Raw genomic sequence first — 19,501 nt, forward strand, 5'->3', positions numbered from 1 at the left:
TACAGTTTTAGAACATCAAAAATGATAGTTCTTGGCCAGATGTCAAAATGATGTTTGATTTCTTTAATTAAATTTCAATCCTAACCCCTTTCTTTGTGCCAATATAAATTGCATGCAGTTGAAGTATCTTACTTAAGGGGGCAAAAATATTTAGATTATTTGCAACTCAACTATTAAAAAACAGCATGTAAAAGGATATTTTTGTCCATTAAAAACAGCTTGTTGATGTGGCATAATACGAATATTATTATCTTTCATTATCCTGTGCTTCCCCTGGTGAGACAATTTAGGTTGATGTTACAAAAGTCATCGTATTAATAAATAGCTTTTTTTTGTTTCATAGCTTTTATAACTTTTATACATATCCAAAGATTTTCCAGCAATGATTAGGAGGTGGTTATTGACACACAATGCACAATGACAAAAGTTGTTTAAATATATCACGCAACTTAATTGCATGCTTAAGTAATTTGGCACGCCAGGCAAGAAATGTTCTTGTAAAGATAGTGAACAGCATTGGCGGGCAACATTCTCTTAAGGGCTTGTCAAATTTGATAAAATGCTACAAAATTATATCTAAAAAACAAAACAAAACATTACCTTACCTTATAAAAATAATTATTTAAACCACCACCGTGATCACGGTGATGCATTCTGGGATTTCTATTACCTGTGGTGCATGTGTTACATGGCAGTAGCAGTTCAATTAAGTATATATATATTTTAAAAAAGTTCCAAATAATGTACTATTTTATTCAGCAGTAAAGACATTATAGTAGTTCCAAACAAAAACTGGCAGTGCCAGCACCACCAGGAAATGAAATGAAAATTTGTCTCCCTTTCGGACTATTTACTCAAATGCCGGAATAAGAAAAGACTAAGACAATAATTAAACAAAGATTTATCAACATTTTACCAACAAAAGAAGTCACAGTTAAAACAAAAATCAACTGAACTGTCAATAGTACAGCACATTTCTGTTTCAAATGGCACATATAACAAATAAAATATACGGTATTTGGGAAATTGAGAACTTTGATATTATTTGACCTTAAAGGCCTATACCAGCAACTAATCTCAAATATAAATTGTTGCTGATACTTTAATGTACTCAGTGTGGAGAAAAAAAAACCACTCTGATTCACATCATCATTATAGTCGTTGTCATGTCCCTTAGAAGGCTGATATAAATGTATGAATCAGTGAATCCAAATCCGTCTAGTATAGACAAAGTTTGAACAATTTACACACATACATACAGTACTTTTTTTTTCAACCTAAAGGTGCATTGTTTTCACAAAGAATCTTATCCAGTAGGTTTAGAAACTTTGATTGTTAACACTCTCCAAAATAACAGGAGGGCATGGAAGGCTTTTAATGCTCAGTGTAGGCTTCTGATGGCAGGCATAGGTTTTGGGCAACAGTGCCCCGGACGGATCACAGGATTTTATTTAACCCCTCATCTTTTGATATAACAAAAAAAATATCACACCAGCCTGAGAGGCAGTGTACCAAATCTGCATATTTGATGCTACCCACAAACATTTATAACCACACGCAGCTGTATCGGAAAGCACCCACATCCTTTAAATGTTTCCTATTTTCTTTCTCAGATGTTCTTGTTCAGTTTCGTACAGTCCAGACCTCAAGCTCTTGTATAAGGAAGTCCTTCTGCGTAGAGAGTGGAGCGTTATGAAAGGTGGGGCATGAAAAACTAGACCCTCGGTACAGATCTGCATCAATCCATAGCCCAAACTCTCCCCTGTAAAAGCAAATAAACATTGTGCAATTAAAATGTTAAATGTCACAGAAGCTAGGTAAAAATGTCATTCAGTATTGTTTCATTCATTGTGATTCTTCTCACATAAATGTGTATGTGTGTATGTACCGTATTTTCACGACTATAAGGCGCACTTAAAAGTCTTAAAATTTCTCCAAAATAGACAGGGCACCTTATGATCCAGTGTGCTTTATATATGGATTTTTTTTTAAATGTGTCATTCATTGAGGGTGCGCCTTATAATGTGGTGCGCCTTATAGTCGTGAAAATATGGTGTGTGTGTGTATATATATATATATATATATATATATATATATATATATATATACTTCAGCGACACGCTTATTTATTTATATATTTATTCATGTATTTATTTATTAACTTACTTATTACCTATCTATTTATGTCTAAAATGCATTTCCTATTTCTGCATCCTCACCCTCTTGCTATTGTGACAACGAAATTTCCCGAATACGGGATGAATAAAGTTATCCAATCCAATCCAATAAATAAAATAACATTGCACATCAATTATCATGTAACTCCAACCTACCCGCCACCTCCAAGATGAAGAGACTCCAAGTTTCCACTTACAAAGTAAGAGTTCTCTCCAGTCCACTTATAAGCCTGAATACATGAAAAATTGACACATATATGAGATATTTGCACTTGTATATTATTTGCATCCGGGTGTGGTAAAATTATTCATGGAGTTTATACCTGAAAATCAGGGTTGAAGGTGAATAGAAAAGTCTCTCCTGTGCCATAACAGTATTTGCTCACTCTAAACGGATCAGATGAAAAGGCTCCAAAAACCTGAAGATCAATAGACAGATAGCAAGTTGTGAAGTGCTTAGAGTAGATGCTGTGATTTAATCACATTTGAAGTGCACTGCTTCATTACAAACCTTTTTATGCATGTCTTTAACCACCAACAGCACAGGACTGTCGAGACCTGCCATATTTCTGTAGAGTGTCTTTAAGCTGCTCCCGTGGACAGCAGTGCTGTAGACCAGTTGCCATTGATAACCTTGTGTTCTTTCTGGCATGTGAGACGCAAGCTATGAGAGAAGAAACGGTGTCAATTATTTCACCCAATGCTTGCAGTTATCAATAGTTATCAGAAAGTGGTGACAATTGCCTTTTGGTTTCGTTGGATATATCTGTGAAAGCTATAATACTTACACTTATCAGATGCCTGTGATCGAGGATCTCACTATAGTCACTTAAAACAGGGAGAACATCCTTAACGTTCCCCCTGTACTCAGGTTCTTCTGTTTCAGAGTCGAAACTACATAGACTTAAACGGCGCTTGGGGTCTTTTCCAGTGAGAATCTGGAACATTAAAAGGAAGAAAGTCATTTAAAGTCAAGGGTTTTAATGAAATTATATTGTCATTTTTTAAATTTTTTTATTGTCCTCAGTCTACCTTATACACTACCCACATCCTAAGTAAAATTCAAATAATACCATATAAGACGTATGCATGGGAATATCAATCATAAGAAATCTGTAAATCATCTCACCTTCCTCTTTAACCCAAGTAGACAAGTTTAGATAATACAAATCATAATTGAGTTCTGTACCTGAACAAAGGGCTCCGTAACATCACTGGCAAAATATAACACTTTGAAATTGTCATGTAACGACTTCATAGCTCCTAGTCAAATATCCTTCTTTAACACTCCACTCTTGTTCAACTATCATCCATCCACTACTTCCCTCTTTATAACTTTCCCTTTTCAGAACAATCGGTGAAATGAAACGATGAGGCTAACATCATGCTTAGCACGACCACACTATATGGTTTCATTTTCTGCGAAAATCAGGGAAGGGGGTGTGCAATTTCTGTATGACGGGAAGAAGTCAGATAAATGATGACCATATTAAGAGTGAGTGGGAGTTGCAACTGACGGAATTTATGCCAAGCCCCCATGGTGCCTTAACTCTTGGTGGCCAAACAAGTCAATTACAATATGAGTGCTTACAAAGCCTTACCCAATTTGTTGCTGCAGGATGTGTTATCTGCTTACTTGATGCCCCCTTATTCATTTTTGCTATATGACATCGATTCGGAAAGTTGCTGTTCTTCTTATTGTTGCTGTTTGTGCACAAACCCGGTGACCATTGTACAAAGAAGGTATAGAGGTGGTCAACCCTATAGAGAACAAAAGTACAATGTGTTTTATAACTTCTTTAAAAAAAGCTCGGACAGAATGTTTCTATAAATAGAAAAATTCAAAGTAGTTGGGTCATACATTTTCCGTCCATATCAAGTACACATTATTGTTATGCTACTGAAGCATGATAAGGTATAGATACAGTATATCACATCTCATGTAGTGCAGCTTATTAAGATAATGGATATGAAATATCATCCATAATGTCTCTACACCATTGCAAACTAAAACCATAAAAATAATCCACCATTTATAATTGATAGATCTATATAGAAAGCATTATTATCTTTAAAAAGTTCAAACTTTGGATCCAGCTGTTGCATTGATTCTATAAGCTTGTGAAGGGGTGCCTAATGTTGTGGCCATTGGGAGAATTTGTTCACAACGCCATGAATTCTTCTTAAAATTAATTTGCATTGGTCATCCATATCATCAAAAACAGCACTTCAATAATGTACAGTTCGAATGAGATCTTTTATCACAAGTGTGTTAAAAATGATTACACTACAGTTATCACAGTTGAAATGTGTGCAAGCAACAAAGAATGCGCCCTCAACTGACATATCTGTTGAAACATGCAGTAGCTAAACAAAGAGGTAACAGCAAAATGCCTTAAGTATTAATCATAACCTATTGAATAAACTTGGCAACACTGCAGTTCTCCACCACTTATGCAATCGAAAAAAATGGCTCTGTTTTAAACCCATGCATGCAACCATCATTTTACCAGAAGAATCTGCAAACTACTCTCCAGTAAAAAAATAAAAAATAAAAAAACATCTCCCAGATATATTCCTAATCCATCAAATATGTCTCCAGTGTCTTTTCACTTACTCTCCAACACTGTAGGCTACTCCCATGGTTGATCAGCAAAGTAGAGATGGTGGTGATGTGGAAAAAGGAGAAGAAAGAAAGAGATGGTGTTTGGAGGCTCAATGCTGGAGCAGCATGACCACAATGTGCCTGGGTGGGAGCTTCTGTTTTATACTGCTGGACCGGTGCTGAGTTAGGCCCCTCTGACCAAAAACCCTCCCTTTCCCTCGGAAAGCGAGCTGTACTTGGCCAGTTTGCGTTTTTGCTCTAGTATTTCACAATGGGGGCTGGAAACATATGTCAGTGATTAACTCGACATGCTCCCAGTGTCTGTCCTTAATATGGAGTTCACTGAGTTAATGTGTCAAGTTTGTGGCTCAGAAAGAGCGTGACGTTCCGAAGCAGGAGTGTTGTGGGCATAAAAAAACGGTGTCAATGCGGATTTCTTTCATGCATTTTACATACCTGTCAACCTCTGCCGATAACTGCCCTTATAAATGATTATTGATTCCCCTTACAAACCCCCAAAAAACCTTACAAACACCGTACGAGTCGTACGGTGTTTGTAAGGTTTTTTTGGGGTTTGTAAGGGGAATCAATAATCATTTATAAGGGCAGTTATCGGCAGAGGATGACAGGTATGCATTTAACACTTTGTAACATGCATATACTTAGTGTAACACACAAAGATGAAGAAGCTACAAGCAAACCTTTCAGAATGGAACTGCAGTAGAAAAAAACTCTCATGTCTCCTACACTCACTCCCATTTTTTTTTCTTTAAATCTGTCTTCTACTTGGGAGCTTGCATATTTTTTGTTCCAAGTGGATCTTAAAATCAGGCCCTTTCCAGCATCCTCCCAAAACTACACATTGTGTTTCAATCAAGTCATTGCAAAATGAGGCAATACTTTTTGACTGAATACTGATTGACTGAGCATTTGTCAACTTGTCTTTTTTTTATCTTCCTCTTTTTAGTTTCTTCTTACAGACGGATCCATGTTCTCAAATACTTTTATTAAATTCATTCGGTGGCCTCAGAGTAAGCAAACCTACTCAAAAAGATCATTCCAAATACTAAATGCCTGTTTTTCCCTAGCAAAATACAATTAATCAATCAAATATACAGTGTCAAAAGTTAATCATAAATGAATGCGCTGGGTTAGAGAACATATGAAATATACTACTTCATTTATTCTTATCTATAAAAAGAGTGAACGCATCTGTTTCTCATAGGGGATTTTTTTTCCCTTTTCAGCCTCTCTCTTCTGGCCTACTTTCTGTACTTTAAGGCGGAGCAACCTTGGGAAAAAAATGTGCCTGTTGCAAATGATATATAGCTGGAGAAGAAGAGGGGGTAGTAGCTATGGGCTCCAGTAAACCAAGGCTCAGAAATTCTTTTTTTTTTTTAAACCTTATGTAACGTTCAAGATTTTGGGGGTGGAGGGACAAAAAGGGGATAGGACTATGAGAGATATGGGTATTTGTTCACGTTCTATCGACTGTTTAAGTAAATACTAGTGTACGAAAGTTCAAACAATCCCCTTTCCCAACAATTGACTGTTAACTGTAGCTAAATGGGTAGTTTTCAACTGACACTGTTTACATTTGATTTATTTTCACCGTAAATTCTGTAAATAACTAATACTCAATCTTTTCCTCTTTAGCCTTTAATGTGACTGCATGTTAATACCCCATTGAGATTCAATAACTCACTAACTAAATATCTGAAACAACTTGCATGTGCATGCGCTCAATTATGCACAAATTACTCATACATAACTGTACAAAATCAAAAGTACTGCATTCTCTGTGTTCATGATCATGGTTTTCCCTACTTTATGGTATGTGCGTACATATTATTTTGGTGTAATCTAAATCTGTGCATTCATTTTTTCAGCTCATTTCTTCCATTTCATATTTAAACCGGAATCACTGAACAAATCATATGCATACCAGCATATATAATCTTGTTTAATAAATTGAAAAAACAGAATTGTATTTTTTTTATCATAAAAGTGGAGGAAAGTCTAGATAAAATCTAACATTTCTTGTAAGTTGCAAAAGAAGTAGCAGACATTTCTAAATGCCAGTACTGTTTAAGACAATGAAATGCGAGTATCTCAGATCTTCCTTCATTACTCATGACCTCATTAAAAACCCATTGTTCCATGCATGGATATTCAGAATTACTGTATTTTCACACCTATAGGGCCCACCAAATGAAAGGGTGCCATCTCAGTTGCGGGTGTATTGAGTAACTTGTAAGATATTGTTTAAATAGTCATTTCAGGCCTGCATGGTTTTTGCGTGAAAGAACACAAAAGATGTCAATATGCCAAATTGCTCAGTTTTCAATTGTACAAACAGGAGGTTGAGAACAAAGGCTTTTTGATTAATGTAAGAGAAAGATGGAGGAAAAAAAACAATACAAACTGACAGATTAAGGGAAAAAATGGGTCCTAAGCAAGACGGTGCAATGAAGGGTACCCTTCATTGCACCGTCTTGCTTAGGACCCATTTTTTTCCCTTAACCCTAGAACGGTAACCCTCTATTTCAGAAGCGTGAAAAGTAGAGGGTTACCATTCTAGGGTTAAACAGGTACAGTAACTACAAAAAGAGTGTGCCACCTTTTTTAGGGTCTTTACACCTTTATTTAAGTCATTTAGTCTCTATGTCCGAGCATACATATATGCAGCAATTGACCTCACAGTTATTACATCCATGACTGAGTTCATAAACTGTATCATTTTTTGGGGTTTAAACAAAAATGTTCTCCATAATCAGGCTGTGATAAATTTGCGACTGGCATAACTAAATACTTTGAGCAACCATCTTTCAAGTGAATTTATACTAAGTGTTTCTATCATTTGAATGCAGCTACTGTATCACCCAAAATTATTTAACTCAGCAAATGAAAAAGGAAGGGAAAAATAACTAAAATAAGTCAATGCTAGTTGGTACCTACATGATTCAGTTTTCCTTTATACCCTGCAATTCTTTCTCCAGACATCAGTCACAAACAAACCCTGTATGTATTTTGATTTGACCTGCAACTGACCTTTGAGGGCAAACAAGTCTCCACGATTTGCCTTCATCACCTCAAGAATATCGCTAAACTCTGCGTCACTCTCTACCTCACAGTTGATAAAAACTGGTCGATGGTCCACTGCTATCAACTGGATTTGATTGTTGCAACTCATGTCTAATATAGTCCATTTTCTATCTGACATTACGGTGGTTGAAGAGCTGAATCAATGTGTGATGTCAGTAACGCTAGACCTACGAAGGCAGCACTCCTGCTGCTCTGATAGTAAAAGGTGAGAATCGGTACTTTGGCCAAAAAATGAGGACGAAGAAGCAGCCTACAAAATTACTGCTGTAATTAATGCTTTTTCTTTTTAAACTGGTGTTATGCCACACAAGGTTCTTCATTCAAATCTATATTCAAGGAATTCACTACTATTTTAGCATATCTCTGTGATAGATTGTGCTGCTGTATAATTAAGTACAAACTCAGTTAAGGTGACCAATTGTTACATTCTGCTGATGGCTTGGTTGTGTTTGCATTAAGAGCCCAGGTGTGTGGTGGTGGGCGGAGCTTCCTACATCACTCCTCAGCAGAGTATTTAAACCCAGATACTATTGTCTTGTTAGTTGCCCTAGCTCAAGGGTGTCAGACTCGGGTTGGTTCGCGGGCCGCTTTAACGTCAACTTGATTTCACGTGGGCCGGACCATTTTAGATATAATATTTAGATATTTTTTTTATAAATGGATTAAAAGAACTGGATTAAAATCCCTGAATATTCAGTTTTTTATAGATCTAAAACAATGTTTATTTTAGCTTTTTTAAATATATTTTTAGATTTTACAAAATTATTTTTGAACTAAAAACAAAAAATGGATTAAAAATTACAATTAATGATTTAAAGGGGGAAAATCAGGAAATTGAATATACATCTATACTCTTCATTTTAATTTGATCCTAAAACAGAAAGTCGGCACTCATGATTTACTTTCCCGGGGCACACTAAATGATGTGCGGCGGGCCAGATTTGGCCCCCGGGCCGCAACTTTGACACATATGCCCAAGGCTAATTAAAATCTTGTGCCCTGGACAAAACATCATTGGATCTTTGCATCAAATCTTCCCCCTGCACTAGAACATTTAATGTTGTCTAGTGTATAAATACTATCTTGAATTTTTTTGGGTAACAGATCACCACACTATTTTCTTTGTGTTTAAATTCTATTAAATATCTGTACATATATTTCTAGAATCTATATAATTCCAAAAGGGTTCAGACACTTTTTCTTGCATCTTTTGATAATGTATATTATGTATTTTTTAAATGATACTGATCACTGATAGGAGTGATAGGATCCATAATCCATAATCAAATAATCGTGATTGGTAAGAAGCTTGTGGACAGCTTGCCTATGAGTAGATCATTTGATTCAGGTGTGGTAGAGGAGTGAGATATATAAAACAGACTGGAGTGGTGCTCTCAAGGACTGGACTTGGCCACCCTTGGCCTAAATACATGAAGGGATGAATACCTTGACATCTCTTTTTGTTTGTACTACTCAAGCATACTGTAATAAAACTCGCATGGGATGAATTTCATTTTAATGAGTAATCCATAGAATGAATGTGTTCAAAAAACAACGGCTGCAAAAATAATGACTATTATGATCTTTGGGAAAAACAGGCCTACTGTAACCAATTTTTGTTCTTGGCAGCGGGTTTCGGAGCAGTTTTTATAGGCTCATTGTGTTCTCTCAGCTCCCTAACCCGCACGTACACAGGCAACACTGACCTAAAAAAATGACAAAAACAAGAATACAACACGTGCCCCTCTCTAGATACATTTCACTCACTTAACTGTAGACACCAGGCCAAATGTAGTGACACACTTACACAGTGCATGAATGTGTAATGATACCAAAGTCCCCTCCCCATTGCTCAAAGATGTGAGCACTTTTTAAAAAATATTGTCTCGGCATAAAATAGATTTTTGAAGTAAATAAGCATAACAGTCTATAAACAATGGAAATATCAATGTGGCTACTGCATTCACGTAGGAACAGCCAGTTAAAAGTCTTGTACACCACGTTTTGTCGACCGCATGTCTCAGTTTAAAGGTTGAAGAAAACTAACCACAGAAAGGCTGATGGGAGGGTATTGATTTTGACCAAAAACTCAAAAAGTGTATTCTTGCATGTACAGAGAATGCAAGTCGCCTGGTTTAAAATTACAGAGTGCTGTAGCCAAAGAATGAGAGAGAAAAAGTGCTACGATCTGCGGTAACGCTGAAGTCGGCCAGGAAGGCTGTCCTACTTGGCACGCTCTGCAGCGTTATGCAACAGGAATTTGGGGGGTACAAAACAGGATGGGACTGTGAAAAGTCTTCTCACTAAAAACTCTATAATCGACGGTATGCTTTACTATCTTTTGAACCACAAGGTGCACTCTCTGAAATAAAGTGCTTACCTTTCACTTTGTGGTGGCACTGGACTTTAATGAATGTTATGTAATGAAAATCTTATGAAACTTTTGTGTCAGTGACCAATTTAACCTCATACAACACTGTCGTATTCAGTAACACAAAGAAAATTTTTAAGTTGGAAGGCATGTAGTATTGTCCTTTCCGTTCTATCACAATCTGCTGCAGAGAAAATATTTGTGGTAAAACAATTTACCAAGTGTAATTAGAAGAATTGAATTCCTTTATTGCCATTATACAAGTACAAGACTACTAAGTTACAAGTAATACTTAGTTTCCCATATTTGAATAAAGAATGTGTCTTTTTGTTCTGCTACACAAAAATGCAAGGTAATAAAGAGTAAAAGTAGGTTACGCTTTGACCTTTAGATTACCGTATATGTTAACAGAAAGAAACTTTGAAACCTTTGTATAAATATCCATAAAACTATATTGGCTTTTACGATGAATAGAACATTTATAGTGCAACTATATCATTACAGTAGCAGTGCAACCAAAGGACTATTATTATTTTCATATATGCAGCTGAAATCCTTCTAGTTAAGTGAAAATGTTTGAATAAACGCCTTGATTTTTTTGCCTATTTTTTGAAGAATTAATCTGTTATGCAATATGTCTCTTTACCCATTCTATTTTCTTAAAGGAGATTAAAAAAACTAGGTATTTAGCCAAACTCTTGTATTTCTCAAAGGGTGAGCTCCTTGCGTTGGTGTTTTAGTGTTTGGGAGGCCTATTTGCCTTTTGCATATGATTCTACCACGCTGAAACAGACTGGTATACTTTCAGATTTTATTCTGTCTTTCCACACTGATAAATGTTAGGTACATGTTAAACTGCTAAACATTTACAGAAATGTGCGCTGTTGATGTGCCAATAAACAACCTCATACTGAATTGTTAGCCTTTGTCACCCTCAGCTTCACTGCGTATTCATCCCAAAGGTGTTTGAAATAATTCCTACTAATGCCAAATGCGGTCATCTTTCTCAACCTTTTACTCTATTTTATCTCGCATATAGAATTTGATCCAACATTGCGTTATTCAGTCCAACTACAACATCCACTCTAGGCTCCTTTCCAGAAAAACGACATCCTCATACGACAATTGAAATCAAATTATTTGTTTTGTGATAAAACAACGGAAAACTAAGGTTCCACTTAAATACATCATTTATTCACAAATGGTCATCAAGGTGGGACGTGCCACCTTCATATTTCTGTGATTTAACATTATCGCAAGATTGCGCCTGAAGTCTTGTGTGAGCACTTTGATTTTTTCTGTCTCATGGCCACAAAAATTCACAACCGGTGGACTTTGGTTTAAGACGTTTTCATAGTCGTGACGCAGACGCAACGTAGCAAACCAATGCTCACTGTGTATTTCCTGGCTTAGTCTCTCCACGTGCCCTGCGATATGCTGGAGATCAGTTTAGGTTATTCACTGATAGGAGTGATAGGATCCAGCTCCCCCTCGACCCTTGTGTGGATTAATGGCTCGGAAAACAAATGAATGATTTCTACGATGAATTATTCTTTTAAGAGAATTGATACAACCTGCACTAAAGTGTTAGGATTTTAGTATTTAATGTAATTGTCTTGTTGGAAAGAAAATGGTACAGAAAAGGCAGTTACATTTTCTGCTGGTTTAAAATGGCAAAACACTGACCTCTAGAGTCGGGCTGTGAATAACATTTATATATTGTCTTTACAGTAGTGTGTTTTCAAATTGAGTCAACAACACTAAACCATACCTGTCAACCTCTGCCGATAACTGCCCTTATAAATGATTATGATTCCCCTTACAAACCCCCCAAAAAACTTACAAACACCGTACGAGTCGTACGGTGTTTGTAAGTTTTTTTGGGGGTTTGTAAGGGGAATCATAATCATTTATAAGGGCAGTTATCGGCAAAGGTTGACAAGTATGCTAAACCAAAATATATATGGACAGAATTAGCATTATGAATACAATATGCAGGAAGTCAAGTGCATAAAAACTACTCTAACTTGTCCTGTGGATGGAAAAAAAATACAGGTTGAACTGTATTATTGAATAACTGGTAGTATACTATTCCCTTGCCTGATTTCCTTGATGGCAAACAGGTCTTTAGTCCCCATTACGTGACAGTGGAAATGTTCAGTCTAAAAGGTTTCTATACATGTAACAAATGAGGGGCGAGGTCCAAGGTATAGATTGCCTTTGCCCAAGGTTAGATGTTTAAATTAGACCAATGAAAAGTATGTGTGGTGTTGGTATCTTCTCTAGAATGTTTTTTCTTGGGTAATAATACATGTTCAGGTAATAATAGATGTACATGTTGAATATAACTTGAAGAGCATAAAGTCAATTAGACCTAATAATATTAATATATTATATACATATATTAATGCCATTTGGATAAGGAATGGAAACAAAGAGTGTCTCTCTCAATCTAATGCTAACATGAAATCTATTTAGTAAACACATTCTACATAAAAAAATGTATAAAATAAATAAAGACAGTGGATTGAAACAAAATACCTGGTAGAACAGCAAGTTTTCACCACACTTTTGTGTATGTTGTATCCATGTATATTCCTCTAGTAGGGATGCAAGCCCATATTTGTAAGATATAAATTAGTGTTGCTACAGTTACATGATGTTCAGTAAAATTAACACATTTAATGTATAGGTGCATATTGAAAGCTCTGAATTTTCGTTCATTTGGAATTGTTTCTCAGTTGAAATATCAGACAGTGAGCAACAAAAATACTGCACTGTATCCTTAAAGAATGTCAAAACCAAGCGAGAAGAACAACTGGAAAAGCAGCGTTTACAACTGACAGGAGGGAGAAGTACAGTACTTTTCTCATCAACATTTATAAGAGTGGCAAATAATATTTCATTTGGTAGTGCTTTGAGAAGCAGCCACAAAGAGAATTTTTTCCAACTGACGTATGTATTCGCATGAAGATGTTATAATTGCATCAGTGCTACACAACTTTGGCACGAACATGCCAACATTGTTCAGATTCCTCTTGTCAATTCACAATACAGGAAAATAACTTTGTAAAATGAAAGAGTACATCACCTTTTGGAGTTGATATTCAAGGCTCGATGTTGTTCATGGATGTAAACAACCATTTATTTGGGCAACAGGTCATCAACTTGCCAGAATAATGATCCTTCAACAATGCCATCAGAACTAGACAAAATAAAGATTTAAATTAACTCATCTCATCTCATTTTCTGAACCGCTTTATCCACATTAGGGTCACAGGGGGTGCTGGAGCCTATCCCAGCTGACTCCGGGCCAGAGGCGGGGGACACCCTAAATTGGTGGCCAGCCGATTGCAGGGCACAAGGAGACGGACAACCATTCACACTCACACCCATACCTAGGGGCAATTTAGACGGTCCAATCAGCCTACCATGCATGTTTTTGGAATGTGGAAGGAAACCGGAGTACCCGGAGGAAACCCACGCAGGCCCGGGGAGAACATGCAGACCCTGGATTTGAACCCAGGACCCCAGAGCTGTGAGGCCGACGCGCTCACTCCTCCGGGCCGCCACTTAAATTAACTTCTAAACATATTCAAATAATATGTCAAACAATAATGACAAACAAATTAAAAAAGATTAAACAACAAAATATACCTCATTGGCCACGTTTACTCCAAGGGAAGAAAGACGAGGTTTCACTGTTTAAAGCTTCCACGTCCAGTAATGTACAGTGCCTTTTAGCTCAGTGTGCAATTAATCTCATTCCCTTAGGGTACCGCGAACATAACAGAACTTAAAATATTTGTCCCCCCTTACAAGTATACCAGAGATGATTTCGATGGCAGCTACAAAGACATTCAGAGTAGATTTGACTCTCCCAATTAAGTACAGTAGATAATTCTCCAAACCAAATTCTGTGATTCTTTTAATGATATTTTAGATTGTAGATAATGAATTCTTTAAATTCCTTGCAATATGATCTATGCACATGTTTAGTATTTAGGTTCATTTGATGCATACTTGTTAGAAAGACTAATACATAATGATTATAATCATACAATTATATTCTAAAGTGGAGATGACTTTTTCTTACTTCAATAAATAACATGGTACAGCTAGTATTACTGCATTGTTCATGTTGATTTCTTTGTTTCATTACTATAGCCTCACCCATGTAAAAACTTTTAGCCTGCTGTACATTAGCAGGAAGTTTGCTGGAGTTCAGGAATTCTAATTGGGTGTGTGGAATCATCAACACATGCCAAGATGGTTATTCCAGTATAACCAGGTACAACAATAGCCAGAGTTAAATTTGCTAACCTGTTATCAGTTTTCTATGACGTCACAAGTTTCCAGGATGTGAGAATAATTATTCATACGATCTTTCTGAGAAATACTACGTATCTGAATTACTAAAATGTTTGACACTTAAGATTTTAGCCATTCATTTAAACTGTATCTTTTATTTGTTTAATAATTTATAAAATATATTTTATCACTCATATCTGTTCAGGGTTGAAGCGAGCTGGAGCCTCTCGTAGTTGATCTTAGGCAAAAGGCTGAACTCTTAACTCTTTTCCAAATCATCCTTTCTCATATTCATATAGTCAAAAAGTGGGAAAAGAACCCATTAATTTAATAGACAACTTATGATTTAGAAGATCATACATTGAGGGCAATTTAATTTGATGAAACTTAACTTTCAACAACCATAAACACGTATTTCCATTGCACTATAGTTGTTGATTGGATAATGTGGCTGAAATTTAGTTTTATTATATGTTAAGAAGGAAAACAAACTTTTACAACAAAAACTTTCAGAGGACACCAAGATGAAATATACTGAAAACATATACAGTAGGCTCTTTGCTGCCTGCCTGCCTACCTGCATGTTTTTGAGAAGAGGGAGGGACCTACAGCTTTATAAAGACGTTTGTTAGGTGATATGAATCACACAAGTTGAGATTATACGCTTTTTATGCAAGAAAAAGGTAGGATTGAATCCCTGTTTTCTCACCCATATTTACATTCCAAATACAGAGATTTAAATATTATCACAAAGTCTCAAGCTACTATTTTTTTGTGGAATTGTGTATACTTTATTTCACTAAAGGTGATGTATAATGACTCTTTCAGTGCTGACCCACTGAGACCACCAATATGTTTTTGTACCTGTTCCTTACAAGTCTCTGTGCAACGTGCCTGGCAGAACGTAAGAACCACTTTTCTACTTGCAAATGTTGAGACATGCACATTTGTTTGTGTTCTTGAAATTAAGATCAGAAGCAGCAAGTAGTTTAATATGTAAATTCTGCCACTATGTAGCTTTCCAGGACCACTACTCCTTCTCCCCCACTGTCGGAGGTGGTACTGGGACCCAATTTGTGACAGAAGGAGTAGGCCGAATTACAGCAATTCGGATCTGGGAGTTAAACAGTGCTTACATTATTGGGTGAGTCTCCATCCCTTTAATTGTTTTAGTTTTTCAGTTGATGGAAAAAAATCTTACTGATCACAAACTATACAATAATATCTCCACTTGTGCTCAAATGTTATAATTTTAACATGTTTTTATTATTGATGCATTTATGTTTTATTGCAGAATTCAGCTGCGTTACAATTATGTGTGGAGCAATGTAGTTGGCCGAACACTTACCAATCGAGAACCATTGGAAATGCACCTGCACGATGGTGAAACAATTGTTCAGGTCTGAAATTCACATTGAAACATTTCCAAGTATTAACTTGATAGTGAAGTCCTGGTTAAAACTTAAAATTGTACTACTTCTACATTACTGTTCAGAGTCCATGCGTTTAAAATGCTGATATATGGCGGTCATATTTCAGGTGTCTGGAAAATTCTTTGTCTCCAACTACATCTATCAACTTATAATTGTGACAAACAAAGGACGCTTGTTGATTGCTGGCCAGCCAATACAGGTAAGCATTTTCAAAATACCCCATTAAGATCATCAAAACAACCCAGTATAATCAATTTTATGCATTTTTTTTTTTCAGACCTCTTTTAACTTTTATCCAGTGCACCCAGATGCTGAACTCCGACTCCTCAGTGGCCGCTCCAATGGGATTGGGATTACGTCACTGGGAGCCCACTGGGCAATCTTTAATGGGAATGAAACTTACTACTAACTCTTTAGGGAAATATGTACCTATTAGTCAGGCTTTAGACATAATCATGCTTTTAAAAGTTTTTAAATATTCATAATCATAGCATATGTTTACTGCTCACCGTATTTTTCGGACTAGAAGGGTGTTTAGACCAGGAAACCAGTGCAAGTGTGAATTACTTATAACATGATATTTTTTATAACCATTACATAACTGAAGACATCTGCATGTGATTGTACTAACTGGGATTGTGGCACTATAGTTGTGGCACGAACAAGATTTCTATTTTAAAAAAGTGATTATCAACACTATTTATATAAAAACAATAATATGTTTTCTGCAAGTGATTAAAGTGATTTTAAGCTTATCAATAGTGATTGAAGTTATTTTAAGATCACCAATACTGATTAAAGTTATTTTAAGATCATCAATAGCAAACATAGGCAATGTATGTAGCTGTACAGGTTTGACAACAATGAGCATCAACCCCTCTCAGTCAGAGTCCTCGAAGAAGGAAGGAAAGGAACGAAACAACATAAGTGCTCTTCTTTTTTGGTTTAGCATGGGGTGGCATCTTATGCTGAAATAGACTGGATGATGGAATGAGAAATGAGTATAAAAAAGAAAATAAAGAATACAAGAGAGCAATCCTGATAACAGTTCCAGTATCAACGACCACACCCTAGGGCAGTAAATATTTAACACTAAACAGAATACATTGGTATATTGAGTAATGTGAATTTTTAAAAACTCATTTATTTAAAAAAAAATCTATTTGTCAGTCTCGCAATTTCTAATGGTTTATTTATCCTCTAGATATGACCGTAGGATCTTATTCCTACCTTTGCCAGTAGAGGCCCTCTGAGGTCATGTTTTAGCCAGGGACAAAATTGCATCACAGTTGAATTGAGTGTAATATTGTAGATCATGGGGAGATTTTTAGTTCTTCAGCTTCCAAGAAAGAGGAGTGGCCCCTTCAAATTTTAATACAGACTACTTTCAATAAGCGGCCCGGCAAATTAGTGGTTAGTGCGTTGGTCTCACAGCTCTGGGCTCCTGGGTTCGAAACCAGGTCGGTCCACCTGTGTGGAGTTTGTGTGTTCTCTCCCGGCCGGCGTAGGTTTCTTCCGGGCACTTTGGTTTCCTCCCACATTCCAAAAACATGCATGGTAGGCTGACTTGACATCCTAAATTTCCCCTAGGTATGGGTGTGAGTGCATGCTTATCCGTCTACTTGTGCCCCGCAATTGGCTGGCTACCGATTCAGGGTGTCCCCAGCTTCTGGCCCGGTGTCAGCTGGGATAGGCTCCAGCACCCCCCGCCACCCTAACGAGGATAAAGCAGTTAAGAAAATGAGATGAGATGAAACTACTTTCGGTATATGTAACGTAAAAACAAATTAATTAATACAAAACACACCTCTACAAACACCCACACCCACATACAACCCATGCAACCGTACACAAGCACCCACCAATGGGCCCCAGGGGAAAACACTACCAAAATGTTGAAAGTATAAAGAAAAACGGGAATCACTCAGGGAGGGCGACAAGACAGCAAGGCCGTGACAACAGTAACTATAAAGTGGCGAGGACTTGGCTAGACTCCAGCACCCGCCGTGACCCTTGTGAGGATAAGGGGTTTGGAAAATGAATGAATCAATAAAAGCATTCATTCATCTTCTGCTGATCTTATTCACATGAGGGTCACGGGGGTGCTATCACAGCTAAGAATGGGCAGGATATATAATATAATATCATGATGAGGATACATGGTTTAGAGTCGGGGTGGGCAATTAAGTCCAGAAACAGTGGGTGCAGGTTTTGAGTCCTACCGAACAATACGACACATTTTCACCCATCTAGTGTCTTGCAAGTATAATCACTTGATTTCAGCAGAAACCTCATTAGTTAAACTCTTTGGAACAAAGACCAGGACTCACTCACTCACTGCAGCCTTTCGTTAAATAATTGCCCACCCCTGATTCCGAGGTCTTAACGAATGGATACTACTGCATGAGTAAAGTGATGTAATTTCACCACAGCTTGTAGTTTTAGCATCCTAACTAGTCTGTGTGGACATTACCATTATATTAGTGTTGAAGCAATTAATCTGAAATACATTGTTTTATCTCCTTGTTTCCTTGACAGAATTGTGGTTATGTGGGGCTGTTCATTTTAGGTGAATTAATGAATCCATGTTTCGCGTAGTACTCGGGGTACCGATGTCTTACGTGAGTTTCGGGGCTCCTGGCAGTGTGTGCCCAACTCGGGGGCCCCCAATCCTCATGACAGCTGCAGCCATGATGGAAAAGACCGTTCGGCACCTCACGGTTCCTCGCGGCTGGCGTCAGTGACACCAACAGCCGGGCACGTCGCTGTTGTGGACTCAAGACAGCAAGATCTCCAAGAGCGACGGACACACTCAGCCTCCAAAAGTCACATTTAATACCACCTTGGACTATTGATGCAAAAGTATATTTTACTAACTGGAAAGGGTGACCGGTGACTGGAAGTAGGAGCGGCCTGGCCACCGGGAGTCTTAAGCGGGTGAGTATTGATCTGCCTTGGGAGCGGAGCGGGTGGGAATAGCTCACGTTAGCTGAGCTAACTTAGCATTAAAGGGCTAACAGTCAGACAATGGGCTGGATGCTGCACGGGGCTTTAATTAATGGCATCTCGAATGGAATATTTGTGGGGATAATATGCACCTCGTAGCCACATACCGTGGTCATATTTGACACGGTGCAGTCATTTGTATTCCTTGCAGACAGGAGAGAGTGGTGCATTGGCCGAATCCACCCCTCTGGGCTTCTCTGGTAACTTGGGTGCAAAGGTGAACACAGAGGATGAATCATGTCATAAATTCCAAATTTTGAAAATATGTGTTGGGTTTCTTCATCAGCTGCCACATTGCGATCTATGTATTTTTACAACCTTGCATTTATAGGAAACAAAAGGAGGAGGATCTCAGTTAACCACCTTAAGTGTTTTGAGTCCATGACAGGTCAAACACATCGGATACTATTACTCTCATCAATAATGATGCTCTGATACTAATATATAAACCCACATTGCAGCAAATTGCCAATTCAGACTGTTTCATGTATTT

General features: G+C 37.3%; 3 protein-coding genes across 6 annotated transcripts in view; 2 read left to right on the forward strand and 1 right to left on the reverse strand.

Annotated features, from left to right (window-relative positions):
• Nucleotides 1-885: 885 nt before the first annotated feature.
• Nucleotides 886-19,110, reverse strand: ncoa7a (nuclear receptor coactivator 7a). 3 transcript variants are annotated; one of them, XM_077598868.1, is made up of 7 exons: nt 18,624-19,110; nt 3,779-3,938; nt 2,966-3,115; nt 2,689-2,841; nt 2,501-2,596; nt 2,334-2,407; nt 886-1,762 (listed from the first exon to the last, which is right to left on the reverse strand). In XM_077598868.1, exons 1-7 carry the CDS (start codon nt 18,692-18,694, stop codon nt 1,624-1,626), a joined length of 843 nt encoding a protein of 280 aa, XP_077454994.1. In that variant the 5' UTR covers nt 18,695-19,110; the 3' UTR covers nt 886-1,623. The 3 variants fall into 3 exon arrangements, with proteins under 3 accessions (XP_077454994.1, XP_077454995.1, XP_077454996.1); XM_077598869.1 differs by lacking the exon at nt 18,624-19,110 and adding an exon at nt 4,795-4,919; XM_077598870.1 differs by lacking the exons at nt 3,779-3,938; nt 18,624-19,110 and adding an exon at nt 3,367-3,692.
• On the forward strand, nt 15,170-16,757 carry LOC144073275 (zymogen granule membrane protein 16-like). The gene is made up of 6 exons (XM_077598978.1): nt 15,170-15,252; nt 15,398-15,473; nt 15,587-15,713; nt 15,864-15,969; nt 16,109-16,201; nt 16,280-16,757. Exons 2-6 carry the CDS (start codon nt 15,422-15,424, stop codon nt 16,409-16,411), a joined length of 510 nt encoding a protein of 169 aa, XP_077455104.1. The 5' UTR covers nt 15,170-15,252; nt 15,398-15,421; the 3' UTR covers nt 16,412-16,757.
• The window catches only part of LOC144073199 (focal adhesion kinase 1-like), a 36,144-nt gene continuing 35,116 nt past the window's right edge, over nt 18,474-19,501 (forward strand). The window contains exon 1 of one of the 2 annotated variants that reach the window (XM_077598852.1): nt 18,474-18,939. The gene's annotated coding sequence lies outside the window, so the exon portion shown is untranslated. The remainder of the gene's footprint in view (nt 18,940-19,501) is intronic. The other variant, XM_077598851.1, reaches the window with a different exon arrangement.

The sequence above is a fragment of the Stigmatopora argus genome, chromosome 4 (genome assembly GCF_051989625.1).
Source record: "Stigmatopora argus isolate UIUO_Sarg chromosome 4, RoL_Sarg_1.0, whole genome shotgun sequence".
Taxonomy (NCBI): Eukaryota; Metazoa; Chordata; class Actinopteri; order Syngnathiformes; family Syngnathidae; genus Stigmatopora; species Stigmatopora argus.

Excerpts from the sequence above, each read along its gene's own strand:
- LOC144073275 (XM_077598978.1), top strand. The coding sequence starts at position 15,422 with ATGTTTTTGTACCTGTTCCTTACAAGTCTCTGTGCAACGTGCCTGGCA. Across the intron at positions 15,714-15,863 it reads AACAGTGCTTACATTATTGG|AATTCAGCTGCGTTACAATT; the intron begins GTGAGTCTCCAT and ends GTTTTATTGCAG. Across the intron at positions 15,970-16,108 it reads ATGGTGAAACAATTGTTCAG|GTGTCTGGAAAATTCTTTGT; the intron begins GTCTGAAATTCA and ends GTCATATTTCAG.
- ncoa7a (XM_077598868.1), bottom strand. The coding sequence starts at position 18,694 with ATGGCTGCAGCTGTCATGAGGATTGGGGGCCCCCGAGTTGGGCACACA. Across the intron at positions 3,116-3,778 it reads ATCCTGCAGCAACAAATTGG|ATTCTCACTGGAAAAGACCC; the intron begins GTAAGGCTTTGT and ends TTAATGTTCCAG. Across the intron at positions 2,597-2,688 it reads TTAAAGACATGCATAAAAAG|GTTTTTGGAGCCTTTTCATC; the intron begins GTTTGTAATGAA and ends ATTGATCTTCAG.